Below are 13,945 nucleotides of genomic sequence, written 5' to 3' on the forward strand. Positions count from 1 at the left end.
GAGAGAAACATCCATATGAGAAAGAAACATCCATCGTTTGCATCCCGCATGCAGGGATCAAACCTCTAACCTGGGTATGTGCCCAGATCTGGAATCAAATCGGTGCATGGTTGGTGCTCCAATCAGCTGAGTCACACCAGCCAGGGCTGAACCGTTTTGGAATGCAGACATACCAGTACTCTTTCTCTAGCAAGATCTCCGTCTAATTGTGGGGAAAGTGACAACATAATGCAACATCCTGACAGCTAGAAAATACATTAGCTGATTTATGGTGGAAAATAAATTCTATTTTGGACATACTCGATTATAAATAGAGTGGAGATAGATACAATGGAATACCAAGGGTTGGGTGCTAGGAGCCTTGTGCCCCAGGTGCAGGCAATAAGGGTGTGCATTGACTATAAAGAAGATCAAAACAATAGTAAAACTGACTACAGTGTGGCTTGCTTTTAATTATCACTTATTTTTATACACCTTTCAAGAACTGCTTGGTTTTCATAACTATCAATATCTAGATGTAACAGAAAAAGGTAAGTTTTCTTTTGGGAAAGGGACTTGGGTTGAGAATACTTTTTATCTGAATTGCTGAAATTAATAAAATGAGAATGCATTCTTGTGTACTTAAAAGAAAATTTTATAGAATAAAAATGATTACAGGGAGATGGGCCTTCTGGAGCACTTGGAAGTCGGGAAGATACCTAACCTTTTTTCCTCCCTATAAGAATGTGGCTTTGCTGATACCAAATCTGACTCAAGAGCTAGGGGTCAGATATGTCTAAACAGATTGATTTATCTAAATTCTTCCAGAATGGTGGTTTAAGCCTAAATATAGCAAGGTAGTGGCAATAATTGGGTTTCTTTTTCACTTTTCACCTTCACCTGGATCTTTGAGACTATTAGTGGCAGCAGTGCCCTCTAGAGGGAACCCGGGCTAGGAGAAGCCATGAAAGGTCATTTGCTCTGGTGAAGTGGGTCGTTTCTTTTCTTGCTCTAGGTGGCTGCCTCCCCCGTTAAGCTAAATCACTCCATCAAGTATTTATAGCAGGCTCTTCCCACTGATGGATTACTAAGTGTGCAACACTGCAGCTATATTTACATTGCATTTGTTTTCATAAGCTATGTAAACATTCCTTCAAAATCAGCTACAGGCCTACAAAACTGAAAGTTGTTGCCAGTTAATTCAGAAGAGCTGAGTAATGAAAAAGGCTGAATTTCTAGCTGGGTAATGTTGAGCAAATTACTTAACCTCCCTGGCCCTTTTCCTCCCTTCTAAAAAGGAGCACATTAGTCCATCAGTGATGCAGTATCGAAGGAGACAACAGATGTGAAAGCCCTGTAGAAATATCAGGGGATACCATAGATGTTTTTATCTCCCCCAACATTCCTACATTGAGACCTATCCCCTATGTGATAGTATGGAGAGGGGGATTTGGGAGATGATTATGTCAAGAGGGTGCCTTAGAGAGCTCCTTGCCCTTCCACTGTGTGAGAACACAGCAGCCTACAGCCAGGAAGCAGGCCCTCACCAGACACCAAATCTTGCCAGCTTCTTGATCTTGGCCTTCTTAGTCTCAACACCGCGAAAAATCAATTTCTGTTGTTTATAAGCGACACAGTATATGGCATCTTACCTAAGAATAGACAAACATGTAAAATTGACCGTACCTCCGCAACGCCACCACCCAATCAGGACAGACATGCAAATTAACCCAACAAAGATGGCGGTTAATTTGCATACACAGGCGCTGAGTGACAGGGCGGGATGATTGCGTCGTCGCCATGGCGACAACGCAGGCATTCTGCCCCATCCCTGGTCTCTCAGGGCCTCTGGGCAGTGTGGGAAGGCGGGGCTAGAGTGGAAAGAGGGAAAGAGGCGGCTCCTGGAGTGGAAAGAGGCAGCTCCGGGGCCTGAGCAGAAAGGAGCTGGGCTGGAGTGGAAAGGCGGTGCCAGCAGCCAGGGAAAGGAAAGCCCATTCTAGCACGAATCTTCGTGCATCAGGCTTCTAGTTCTGTAATAACAGCACAAATGGAGTAAGACGGGAAGAGCTATAGAAATTGAGATTGTGCAGTTTTCACATGCAAACTATGGTGACCACTGTTACAGACTATGCACCCATTCCCCCTTCTTTACTAACAAGTCTGATTTTTGTCTGGGAAGGCACCAAATGACTGTTCTGACCAATGAAGTTGAAGGTTTCTGGGAAAACTTATATTTTCTTAATGTAAACATTACTCCTGCTTTCCTTTTTGCCTTTTAATCATCCTCTCTTCTTCCTGCCTGCACCTGGACATGAGGATGGAGGTGGAGCAGCGATCTTGCATCTTGTGGCAACAAGCATCAAGATAGGCCTACATGCTAAGAATGATAGAGTGAAAAAACAAACTTAGTTCATGACAAGCCTAGATTGACTACACTGGACTTCCTTTTTGTGTGAGTTAAATAAGTCCCGTTTGGTTACAGTCTCTTTTGGGTACCTGTTACATCAAACTTATTAATATACAGGGGTGGGCAAAGTACTCACTTTGGGTATTGTTTAAGTACCCACTTTCGTTGGTTAAATTACCAGCCGTCATCACCTAAGTGATATGAAATAATAATAATAATAAACCTCCTTTTGCCATCCCCTGAATATATAAACCAATACCCAAGTATATTTTTCTTTTTAAATCCCCTTCAGGAAAATGATTAAGCTATAATGTTGCTCGCTTCTGTAGCACATAGACTGAAGTTGGAACAATATAGAGAAGATTACATGGTTCCCGCACAAGGATGATACACAGGTTCGTGAAGAGTTCCATATTTAAAAAAATATATAATGCAGTGTCTCATATTTCAAGTTATGCATGATATATAATGCTATAAAATATGCAAATTCATAATGTTACTGAACAAGAATGTATTGGGGCCTTCTTAATATAGTATTTGCAATATACTTCCTTAAGATAAATTATGAATACATTTTTAAAAAGATGAGAGGTGGAAAAAAAGGGCAAATAGCTCTGTGCAGCATTCTTGGTTCTCCATCTGATACTGCATTATCATAAAGGACTGTCCAATGGGTATAATAAATGATAAAGTAATGATAGATCACATTTATCAAATGCTTTACTATGTGCTAGGCACCATTCTAAACATTTTATGTGAAATTAATTCATTTGACCCTAAAAAATACCCTATGATGTAGGCTCTTTTATTACTCCCCCAAAAGAAACAAAAAAATAACCAATTCACAGTAACAATTTCAATTTTTAGTACATTCTATTAAAATAGCATGGTTACTGAAAGTATAACTGGTCCTCTCACTGGCAGCAAAATTTTAAATTATACAGCCTATTTTTATTTAGAAGAAACCCCCAGGTTCAAACTGACTATATGATAAAACCAAGCCAAAAAAAAAAAAAAAATTCTTGCAATGCTTATGGATGAAGAAATGTGCAGCAAGAACTCAAGTACTCAACTTCTTGAGATAATACCTTGGGTCAGCTGTACTTTGTCATTAAAAAAGACATACTGAAACAGGACAGAGTAGGCACACAATAGAGTGTATCAGTAGTAAGATATGCATAGATGAAAGAAAGAGGGAAAGTATTTACTTGGCTGACAATGCAAGTAACATGAAAGTGGCTGATGAAAGAGAAGTGTATATTTCCCAGTCCATGGTCTAAACTTATTTTTCAGTGACACCTTAGTCTTGGACAAGAAAAAGAGTGCGATCAAAATAGTGACAATGTCTTGTAGAAACTCATATGGTTGAAGTGTTTTTAGTTTATTGAAAAACAAAGCTCTTCAACAGTTATTAGCAGAAAAACTTAAAGTATCCTGAAGTGTAAGGAATATTGAATGTGATTAAAATGTGTTTTAGTTTCAACTAAAACCTCCTTAAAAATTTTAATGACAATAAAGCAATCGGAATCAGATTGCACTGTTACACATTCCTTAACCTTATGGCTCAGATAAAATAGTTTGTGAAAATGGTACATTTCTGTTTTTAAATATAGGAGAAATCAAAGTGAAGTAATTCATTAAGAGAAAAACATTTTTTGGCAATGCTTTCATGATGCTGTGTATATGTACAGATCTAAGAATGAAAGATAAATGTATATGGTACTGTTACTCCATTTTGATTGTTTAAAAAAAAAAGGCAACACAACTAGAACAAGGTGTTTTCAACTGCTAAAGGACACAAACTGGATGGATGGATATAAAGCAATGTGATAGCTCGCTCTTAACAAGTATAACTGAAATTATATATCCATATGAGTGTTGTTCCTTTCAAAATAATCAACCCCTGAGTTACAAACTTATATATAAAGAATATATAGCCCTAGTTGGTTTGGCTCAGGGGGTAGAGCGTCGGCCTGCAGACCAAAGGGTCTCAGGTTCGATTCCGGTCAAGGGCGTGTATCTCGGTTGCAGGCTCCTCCCCGGCCTGGGCCCAGATTAGGACGTGTGCAGGAGGCAACCAATTGATGTGTTTCTCTCACATGGATATTTCTCTCTGCCTTTCCCTCTCCACTCTTTCTGAAAATCAATGGAAAAATACCCTCAGGTGGGGAATTAAAAAAAGAAGAAAAAAAATATATATATAGTGATATTTACATATAACTTATTTAATGAACTTATTTTCCTAGAAATACAATATTTTTAGTCTCTTTCCCTAAAAGATATATAAGTAAAATTGTTATAATCAGGATTATAGAGGTGATAAAAATCTCTTTATAAAGACAAAGGTAATCAACAACTCAATTTTTGATCAAGAATCTGCATTTGTTTTTTAAGGCCAAACTGGCTTTCTCTGCTACTTAGCACATTCCTAGATAAGCCTTTCTCTTTGGGTGTCCATGCTAACAAGCTCAAAGAATGAAAACACTTTAAGATTAAACAAAATTACCAGGATCTGTTATTCACTGTACATTACAAACTGTGAAGAACTTTTTAAGAATTTGACCTTGTCACCACTTTCCCCCTCCAATTGCTAAGTTCACCAAGAGTTGCTTGCATATTGTATATTCAATGGTGAAAGCAGAATCCTACTAAAAGCTTACCAAATTGATACCTACACATCACATTCTGAACCTTAGCTCAAATAAATGCCTGGTCATAGAATTTTTTAAAAAGCTAGGAATAAATGGGTTCTATTTCACAGTGAAGTCTCATAACAAGCAGAACCTCAGGAATTCTCAAAAACACCAGTGAACACACTGGCTAGCAGTTCAGGGAATCATCTTTTGGATGGTTTGAGAATCACCTGGAAATTCAGCAGACATTGGTGATGTTGGTAAGGGTAGTTTCAATGACATGTTGAGGACAGACACGATAAGAAAAGTCAGAGGAAGTCTGTTTTAAAAGGAAGATATGCTTGTTTTGCTGAAGTTGAGAGAGAGGAGTGAAGGGTGAGCTGGGATACGTGAGAGTGGCCTGAGGACATGGAAGATGGTGAAAGATGGAGAACAGATCTTTGGTGGGGTTAGCCGCTGAGATGAACATCTTCCATTGTGACCACAAGGAAGGAGGCAAAGAGAGAAAATTCTGGTGATAGGGTAGAAGGTGTTGAGATGGTGGAATAAAGAAGATGGGAGTCATGAGAGAGAGCCTGGAGAAAAAGGGAGGGGAAAAATCCTAGGAGCAAAATGAGTGATTGGTGAATAGCACCAAGAGCCCAGCTGAGAACTGAGAAATAATCAATGTGTAAATGTGTTAGTGCTTTAGTGCAGCGCCAGACAGTGCTAAACTAGTGTTACAGAAACATCATTAATCTGGGGCATTCATTAGACATCTGTAAAAAAAAATCTTTGTGAGTTAAAAACAAAGAAAAGAAAAAAAATACACAATTTGAGGCTGGGGGAAAAAAAAAAACACTTGAAAAAAATGACCTATTACGGCTTGATTGTTTACATCTCCCAAAATTTATATGTTGAAGTCCTATATTGGGATTTGAAGATGGGGCCTTTGGGCGGTAATTGGCATTAGATGAGGTCATGAGGGTGGGGCCTCACGATTGGTTACTGTCCTTATGAGACACCAGAGAGATTGCTCTGTCCCTATGTGTACATATAGTGAGGGGGTCCTCCAAACACACAGCAAGATGGTGGCAGCCTATACACACCAAGAGGCTTCAGAATAAAACCTACCTTGCCGGCATCTTGATCTTGAACTTGAGCCCCTGAACTATGAGAAATAAATTTCTGTTGATTAAACCACTTGGCCTATGGTATTTTGTTATGGCAGCCTGAACTGACCAAGAAAAAACTCTTACGATAAATACCTCAGGAAAGATACTGAATTTGTGAAATAAGAACAGAAGGCTGTAAAAAGGGAGATCAGAAAACAAGAATGAGCTTTTGAAAATTAAAAAATGTGATGCTTGACATACGTTCAAAAAAGGATCAGAGGTCAAATCAAGAAAATTCTCTCAGAAAGTTAAAAACAAAAGGCAAAGAGACGGTAAGCAGGAGAAGAAGGTAAGAAAGACAGAAGATTAATGTTGGAATTCCAGAAAGAAATACTAGGCGGGAGGGGGAAGAGTGTGGTGATTATAAAATAATACAAGAATTGCCCAGAATTGAAGGAAATGAGTCTGTGACTAAGACAGCCAACCAAATGCCCGGAGCTAATTAAAATATATGCACCTGCACCAAGGCACTTCATGGTAAAATTTTAGAACAAAATTTCCTGAAGCAGAAAAATGGGTTACATACAAAGATGTTATCAGAAATGGCAGGTTAAAAGAAGTAGAGACTTCAAAATTCTCAAGGAAGATGATTTACAACCTAAAATCCTGTATTATCAGTTAAATATGAAACATTTTCTTTAAAGTCTTACCTATATCTATCCTTTCTCAGAAAGCTAGTCAAAGAGGCACTTGTCCAAAATAAGGGAATAAACCAAGCAGTTAGATATGGTATTCAGGGAACAAAGGCTTTAACTCAGGAGAAAAGTGAAGCTGAGTTTCAGATGCCTGAGGGGCAAAAGGCCTGGAGAGCAGTAGTCCAGCCTACAGCCCCAGTCAAGTTCCCGGAAAGAAGGAGGTGCACTATCTGACACTGTATAGAAAATAGTCTTCAGAATGCATTTGTAATTTTGTGATGATTTTGGGAAAACTTAGTGATAGAAACAGAAATTTTCAAAGTAAACAAAAAAGACAAGAAAAGCAAATTGTGAAAGAAATGACATGTAATGGTGAACAAAACACCTAGTCATGAGGCAAAAACTATAATTGAATTAAAAATTACCCTATCTCTTGCCAGCCCAGTGTGGCTCAGTAGTTGAACCAGGAAGTCAGTTTGATTCCAGCTCAGGGCACATGCCCAGGTTGAGGGCTTGATCCCATGTGGAGTATGCAGGAGGAAGCCGATCAATGATTCTCTCTCATCATTGATGTTTCTACCTCTCCCTTCCTCTCTGAAATCAATAAAAATATATCTTAAAAGAAATTAACAAAAATTGCCATCTCTCACAAGTGGGAGACTAAAGAGTAGAAATGGGAGGATGGTATGATAGCACTCAAATTCTCAACCGTCATAACTAAAGTAAAATTTAGAAATGTCAAGAAATACATGTTTAAGTATATAACTTAGAAAGGTGAAGATTGCCTGGCCGATATTGCTCAGTGGTTGAGCACCAACCCATGAATCAGGAGATCAGGGTTTTCAGGGCACATGTCCTGGTTGCAGTCTCAATCCCCAGTAAGGGGCATGCAGGAGGCAGCTAATCAATGATTTTTCTCTTATATTTCTCTTCCTCTCTGAAATCAATAAAAAAAATATTTTTTAAAAAATGTGAAGATTAATGCATGCTAAAAACAGCTCAAATTTAAAAATAGGTGCTTCTGTGGAGTAAGACTTGACAGTGGGGAAGTTTAAAGCATGGAACTAACACTGTTTATTACAAGTCCTTTAAGATCAGTATTAATTTTTTAAAAGGATTAAAAAAATTTTTTATTGCTTTTTAGAGAGAGAAAGGGAGAGGGAAAGAAACATGGATGTGAGAGTGAAACATCGATCGGCTGCCTCTTGCACGCCTCCTACCAGGGATCGAGTGGTAACCTGACCAGGAATCAAACCCGCAACCCTTTGGTGCACCGGGCAGCACCCTAACAACTGAGCCACACCAGCCAGGGCGGATTAGTATTAATTTTTAATCTATGTACATTACTTTGTTAAAAACCTAAAATAACTAAGCCTAAAAAGACCTTTCTGTTTGTTGTTTTACTCCTTCTGCTCTTTCAAAGATAAAAGTTATTAAATAATTTCCTAAATAAAAAAATGCCACAAATATTGAAGTTGCAGTAAAACATGCATTAAGCTCATGTAAATAGTGCTTTTCAAATCAATCATACAGGACTTTTTGTAGGCAAATTTTTAAATATCTGCTATAATTAAATACAAATGTAATAGCACTGAACAGCTTGACAATGTAAAAAATATATTTTAAGTAGTCATTGCCTATACCCTCTACTCCATGCTAAAAAAAAAAAAAAGTATAGCCCTAACCAGTTTGGCTCAGTGGATAGAGCGTCAGCCTGTGGACTCAAGGGTCCCAGGTTCAATTCTGGTCAAGGGCATGTAACTTGGTTGTGGGCACATACCCAGTGGGGGGTGTACAGGAGGCAGTTGATTGATGTTTCTCTCTCATTGATGTTTCTAACTCTCTATCCCTCTCCCTTCCTCTCTGTAAAAAAAATCAATAAAATATATATTTTAAAAAGTATAATCTTAGTTGTTCTTTTAAATATATTTTTTATTGATTTCAGAGAGAAAGGGAAAGGGAGTTAGAAACATCAATGATGAGAATCATTGACTGGCTGCCTCCTGCACACCCCCTACTGGGGATCGAGCTCGAAAGTCAGCAAGTCAGCAAGTCGGGCATGTGCCTTCGGCCGGAATGGAGCCCGACCCTTCCGTCTGCAGGCCGACGCTCCATCCACTGGGCCAACCCAGCTAGGGCTGATTTTGCTTTTTGATAGTGAACTCTCCATACTGAAGCTGTTCTCCATGTCAGGGTATCGGACAATCCTACTTCACTGCCTGCCTATAAAAAAGCGATACCTTAAAGTATTGTACTTTCAAAGTTCTCTTGGTGCATTTAACACAGAAATGCTAGTATGATTCTTATTACTTCAGTCAGGTAAGCATTAGAATTTCAGGCCAAGTTACTGGAGGTATCTACTAGATCAGAAGTGTTTTAACTGGGTCTGATAGCCAGAACATTTCTAAGAAATTTATTTGGAACCTGGTTTAGAAGAGGGAAGGCTCATGCTTACTACCTATAATTCTAGAAGCCTTTCTAATATGGACTTTGTAATACATTAAAAATGGTGCCATGACATGTTTAAAAAAACATTTATCCTTAAAAATATTAGAATGTTCTTGAAAACCTATTACACTTATTCTTTTTAAGGTATTCTAATTTAAAGAAGTTTAGGAAAGGGAAAAATAAACATAGAAAAGTTTATTTCTAGCCCTGAAAGAACAAAATTATTGAACAAAGTCATCAAATACAGCAGTTAATGTCAATAAAACAATTAAATTAAAAATAAGTCAATATAAAATTTGAAGACAAAACAGCAAAGCTACTTTCACTTAATTACATTTCTATTTACCAAGACCAAAAAAAAAAAAAAAAAAAAAAAAGCAACAAAAAATGTTCAATTCCAAATATGTAATATGTAATTCTCTGCTTTTCTTAATACAGAATGAAAATTTGTTAAGCATTTCTTTCTCCCTCTCATTTGGCAACTTTCTAGAATTGTGAATGAGAGACTTCAGTTCTCTCAAGGCCAGGCCAGTGCTTGATTCTCCTTTATAATTCCCACAATATCCACCACAGTGTCTTTGCCCAAGTGGTCAATAAATGTGTTGAGGGGAAAAAAAGCATATGTCTGTGTGTGTGTTTTTGTTCCTTTCTTATACACATGCATATACATGCACTGTGGAAAAACTGATTTTAATTGTTTAAATATCTGTTGTGGGAGCGACAGACAAGGAAGATAATCTTTTTTTATACTATGGAATTCCACTATCAAAACCCCCCAAAATGAGTACTAATCTGAATTTTGGCTATATTCTAGAACTGATTTTTTGACATTTCACTCTATATGGATCTCAGTATATTTTAAAACTTTTAGATTAAAAAACTGATGCAAATTCTTTAAGCACTCATTTTTTTCTAACTATAGCTACTGCTTGATCAGATCTAGTATTATTCTGGCTAGAATACAGTATATTTAAACAAATGTGCTTATGTGAGCCCTAAAAGAAATACTCACAGGTTTTAAATTGCTTATTAAAGGCACAGGTTCATTTAGGACAAGGGTAACTAGATAAGCAGCTTCATATTTATATATGGAAGGAAAGAGAATTCATACTGTGTGCCAGGCAGTCAACACATGAAGAGAGAGTTGTGTTAGTCTTTGTTTCTGATGCTATCACAATTTCTCTGCTTGTGTACTAACCTAGGTAGGATAAAATACTCAATATTTTCATGGTGTCCTAGTTTTAACTGTCCTCCAAAGCAGCAAAAGGATCAAAAGGAGAAGGAAACTTTAAGAAAGCTAGAGTCTAAAATATAATAAATAAGTACAACAGTAATACTGTCCTAGTAACATGAGGACTAAAGTAACTTTTAGATTTCAATGGGAATTTTCTTTCTAAAGTGATGACAAAATGGGTGAATACAAAAGGCAGGTATTTAGAAAACATGAATTCAGATATAATTTTTCTTTCAACAAGATCTAAACACTTTAATTTATAATTAACTAATAAATCACAATTCCATATTGCTTTTAAGATTATTCTGTTTAAAAATGACACATTTCAGAATTAACCAAAGTATATTTCTATTACAAGTTAGTTAGTTTATCCAAGTAAGTAAAGAATAAACCACAGTGTAGCTCCCTTAACCTAGGAGTCAGGTTTTAATGACAAAGTCCGTTGCCAGCAATGGACATGCAGGTAACCATCAAAAGTTGTAAATACAAATCCCAAACTGCTCTTGTAAATTGAAAAGGCCTTTGTTGAGTCATAGGAATAAAAATGGGGCATTGGCACTATATTCAATGAATATGGTCTTTACGACTTATGTATGCAAGTGCAATCTGAGTGGTCATGATGATCACAGTCTTATCGAGTTGTTTTTCATTGGTAGCATCTTCTTCACCATAATCCATCCAGACTATTTACAAAGAATGTTCAAATCTGGAATTCAAAGGCAATGTCGCTTTCCACCGGAAGTAAACTGGCTTGTATCTGTAATTTAATAGTAACTATAGAAGGCCAATATAATCCAGAGAGATCTGAAATAAAAATCGAATTGAAAACAGAGACCATTAAGTGCTCTAGATAAGTTTCATGAACTATTTTATCTTTTTTTTTTTTAAAAAAAACCTTCCTGTGTTATCAATAAAGAACAGCCATTTCTATCCTTATACCTACATCTTATACACAGATGATGGGAATGATAGGAAATAAAACGGTATTAGTTCCCCCCAATGTACTCCTAAGCATCAAAATCATTTTTATTCATGATTTGTACTATTACACAATGGCAAGTAGGTATGAACTTAGTCAGGAGAATGGTGGGAACATTCCCATGTTCCAGAACCAAACCACAGATGTTTCTCTTTTATGTGGCCCTTGGCATGCCAGAAGGAACAATACTGCATCCAAATGCAAAACAATTGGAAAAAAAAATGAGAGGAAGAGGAGAGGAAGAAGAGACAGAGAGGGGAGAAGAGAGGGCACTCTAATAATTAATGCTACAGGTCACAGACCTTTTAAAATCTTTAAAATTAAAAAAAAAAGTATTGCTATCAACAAGAACATTTCATTTTTCTTCCTTTCTCCAGTTTTTTTTACATGAATATTATTTCCTTATTTGAAAAAAATCCAAAGTAACTCAACATCTTAAATGATACATGAATTTATCAAGAAATACTTTATCACTTAAGTTCTCAGACAGAACAATGTTGGTAATGGTTTGGCAACAATGTTTATAACAGATCTGTAGTTTACTGGTCAGTAGTTCCATCTCTATGTACTGACAATTCTCTTTCGTCAATGCACTCTCAGCTAATTATGTTAGAGCTCACCAAGGTTCAAGTCTCTCACTTTGTCTTTACTGGCTCCAAATATTTTTCTCCTTTAAATGGAAAAAGAGTTAATTTTTAAAATCTGAAAAGTCAATGGTTATTACAGTATTTACCTTGGGGGCGGGGGCAGTAGGGTGACAGAGGGTTAATTAAACAAACAAACTAAAATTACAACATATACAGAAACTTATTTCCAAAATGAAGGGGAAGTAGAGGAAGGGGAAAGTAGCGGCACTAACAAAAGTTGGAACAAGAACAAATCACTCTGGTTCCAGAAGCCGTATCTGAAGAGGAAACAGTCGAAAAGGAAACAAAACTGTAAAGATGTAGAGTCTACGAGATTCTTTCTCTGTCTCAATGATTTAGTTATAAATATAGATTATTAGTCTTCTCTCTATACATGTAACAAATGCCAAACATTTCACTACCATGAAATTTCTAAAACTGACTTTCACATTTGTTAAAAAAGGTAAAAATCACATACTTTTCTTCCCTTCCCCCAGTTCAAATTCTGAACTGAAATATTACATGTACAATAGCTGGTTCTAACTTCTATACAAAGTTAAACCATTATCAAGCTCCTTTGCCAATATAAGGAGCTACATAATTTCTATCAAAATTGCCTCAAATTTAGGCCTAAGAAAAACTTCTCAAAGCAACTCAAAAGGAGCAAGTCAAGGAAAAAGAAAGCTACAAAGAGAGAAAAGAAGACTAGCAAATGGAACAAATACTCTGAAAAACTCGAATCTACTCTTCAAGTACTGAAAATACCCCCAAAGGGACAATGAATGTGATCTATTACAATGAACTCAGCAAAATAAAAGGCAAATCTCTAGCATGATAAATGGCCCTGATGGGCTGTCTGCTGAAAGAAGTAAGGCTAGTGATTCAGTCCACAATTCCTTTTGGACCCTAAAGAAGGGATTCAATAGAAAGTTGTCATTCTGTTTTGTAATTTTCTCTTGGTTGTCTTCAGGAAGTAGTAGTTTGCTTTTTCCTCCATGTTATGCAGGCCATTTCCTTAAACCCCAAAAGAGTAATAATTTTCATATATTAAAAGACTTCTTTTAGAAAATGGAAAAAGAATATGAGGCCATGGCAATGATGTTAACGATTACTCTTCATTGCTTCTTTAGCTGCCATAATCAATGGTGTCAAGCTAGATAATGGTTTGGCCAGTTTCAGGAAGGGATGCTGCCAGAAAGAGGGGAGAAAAAAAAAAGTATAAATGTCACCAGTTTAGAAGCTAAATAATATTTCCTTTCAATTAAAGATCCAAAGATTTTAATGGGCTATAATTTATTTAATAAACACATATTTCATACCTGCATAAAATCAGCATAACCAATACATTTCTTTTATAGTTGAAAGCATAGTCTTTTTAGTTTTTCTAATATTACAAAATCTCAGTTAAATGTCCCAGATACCCATGCTAGCAAAGAACTGGCCTGAAAATTAACAACATGCAAAAACTCATATACTTATTATAACTCGAGGCCCAGTGCACGAAATTCGTGCATGGGTGTGTGTGTGTGTGTGTGTGTGTGTGTGTGTGTGTGGGTGGTGGTGGTGGTGGTGGTGGTGGTCCCTCAGCCCGGCCTGCGTCCTCTCCCTCTCGCAATCCAGTACCCCTCGGGTAGGGTCCCTAGGCCTGGCGGGTGATAAGGGCCTATCGGAGCTTTCCTTCCCCCGGCTGCCACTGCTTGCCATCTGTGTGGTGCTGCCCCCGTCCCTCGCCACCGGTCACCTCCCTCTGCGGGCAACAGGCGTGGGGTGCGATCACTTGGCTGGCCTGGGCCTCCCTCTGCAGGGTGATCACTGGCCAGCCCCGCACACCTGCCACAGCGTCACTGGAT

The 13,945-nt window shown here is 37.4% G+C and overlaps 1 protein-coding gene and 1 non-coding gene across 3 annotated transcripts in view; one reads left to right on the forward strand and one right to left on the reverse strand.

The window, feature by feature from the left end:
- The first annotated feature begins 2,699 nt into the window (after positions 1–2,699).
- On the forward strand, positions 2,700–2,805 carry LOC114229287 (U6 spliceosomal RNA). The gene has a single exon (XR_003615374.2). It is a non-coding gene; the product is annotated as a U6 spliceosomal RNA (small nuclear RNA).
- A 6,631-nt stretch (positions 2,806–9,436) lies between these two features.
- PAK2 (p21 (RAC1) activated kinase 2) overlaps positions 9,437–13,945 on the reverse strand; it is a 101,288-nt gene continuing 96,779 nt past the window's right edge. For both annotated transcript variants that reach the window (XM_054713865.1, XM_054713864.1), the window contains exon 15: positions 9,437–13,283. In XM_054713865.1, coding sequence (XP_054569840.1) covers positions 13,197–13,283 — 87 coding nt within the window. In that variant the 3' untranslated portion in view covers positions 9,437–13,196. The remainder of the gene's footprint in view (positions 13,284–13,945) is intronic.

The sequence above is a fragment of the Eptesicus fuscus genome, chromosome 3, assembly GCF_027574615.1.
Source record: "Eptesicus fuscus isolate TK198812 chromosome 3, DD_ASM_mEF_20220401, whole genome shotgun sequence".
NCBI lineage: Eukaryota > Metazoa > Chordata > Mammalia > Chiroptera > Vespertilionidae > Eptesicus > Eptesicus fuscus.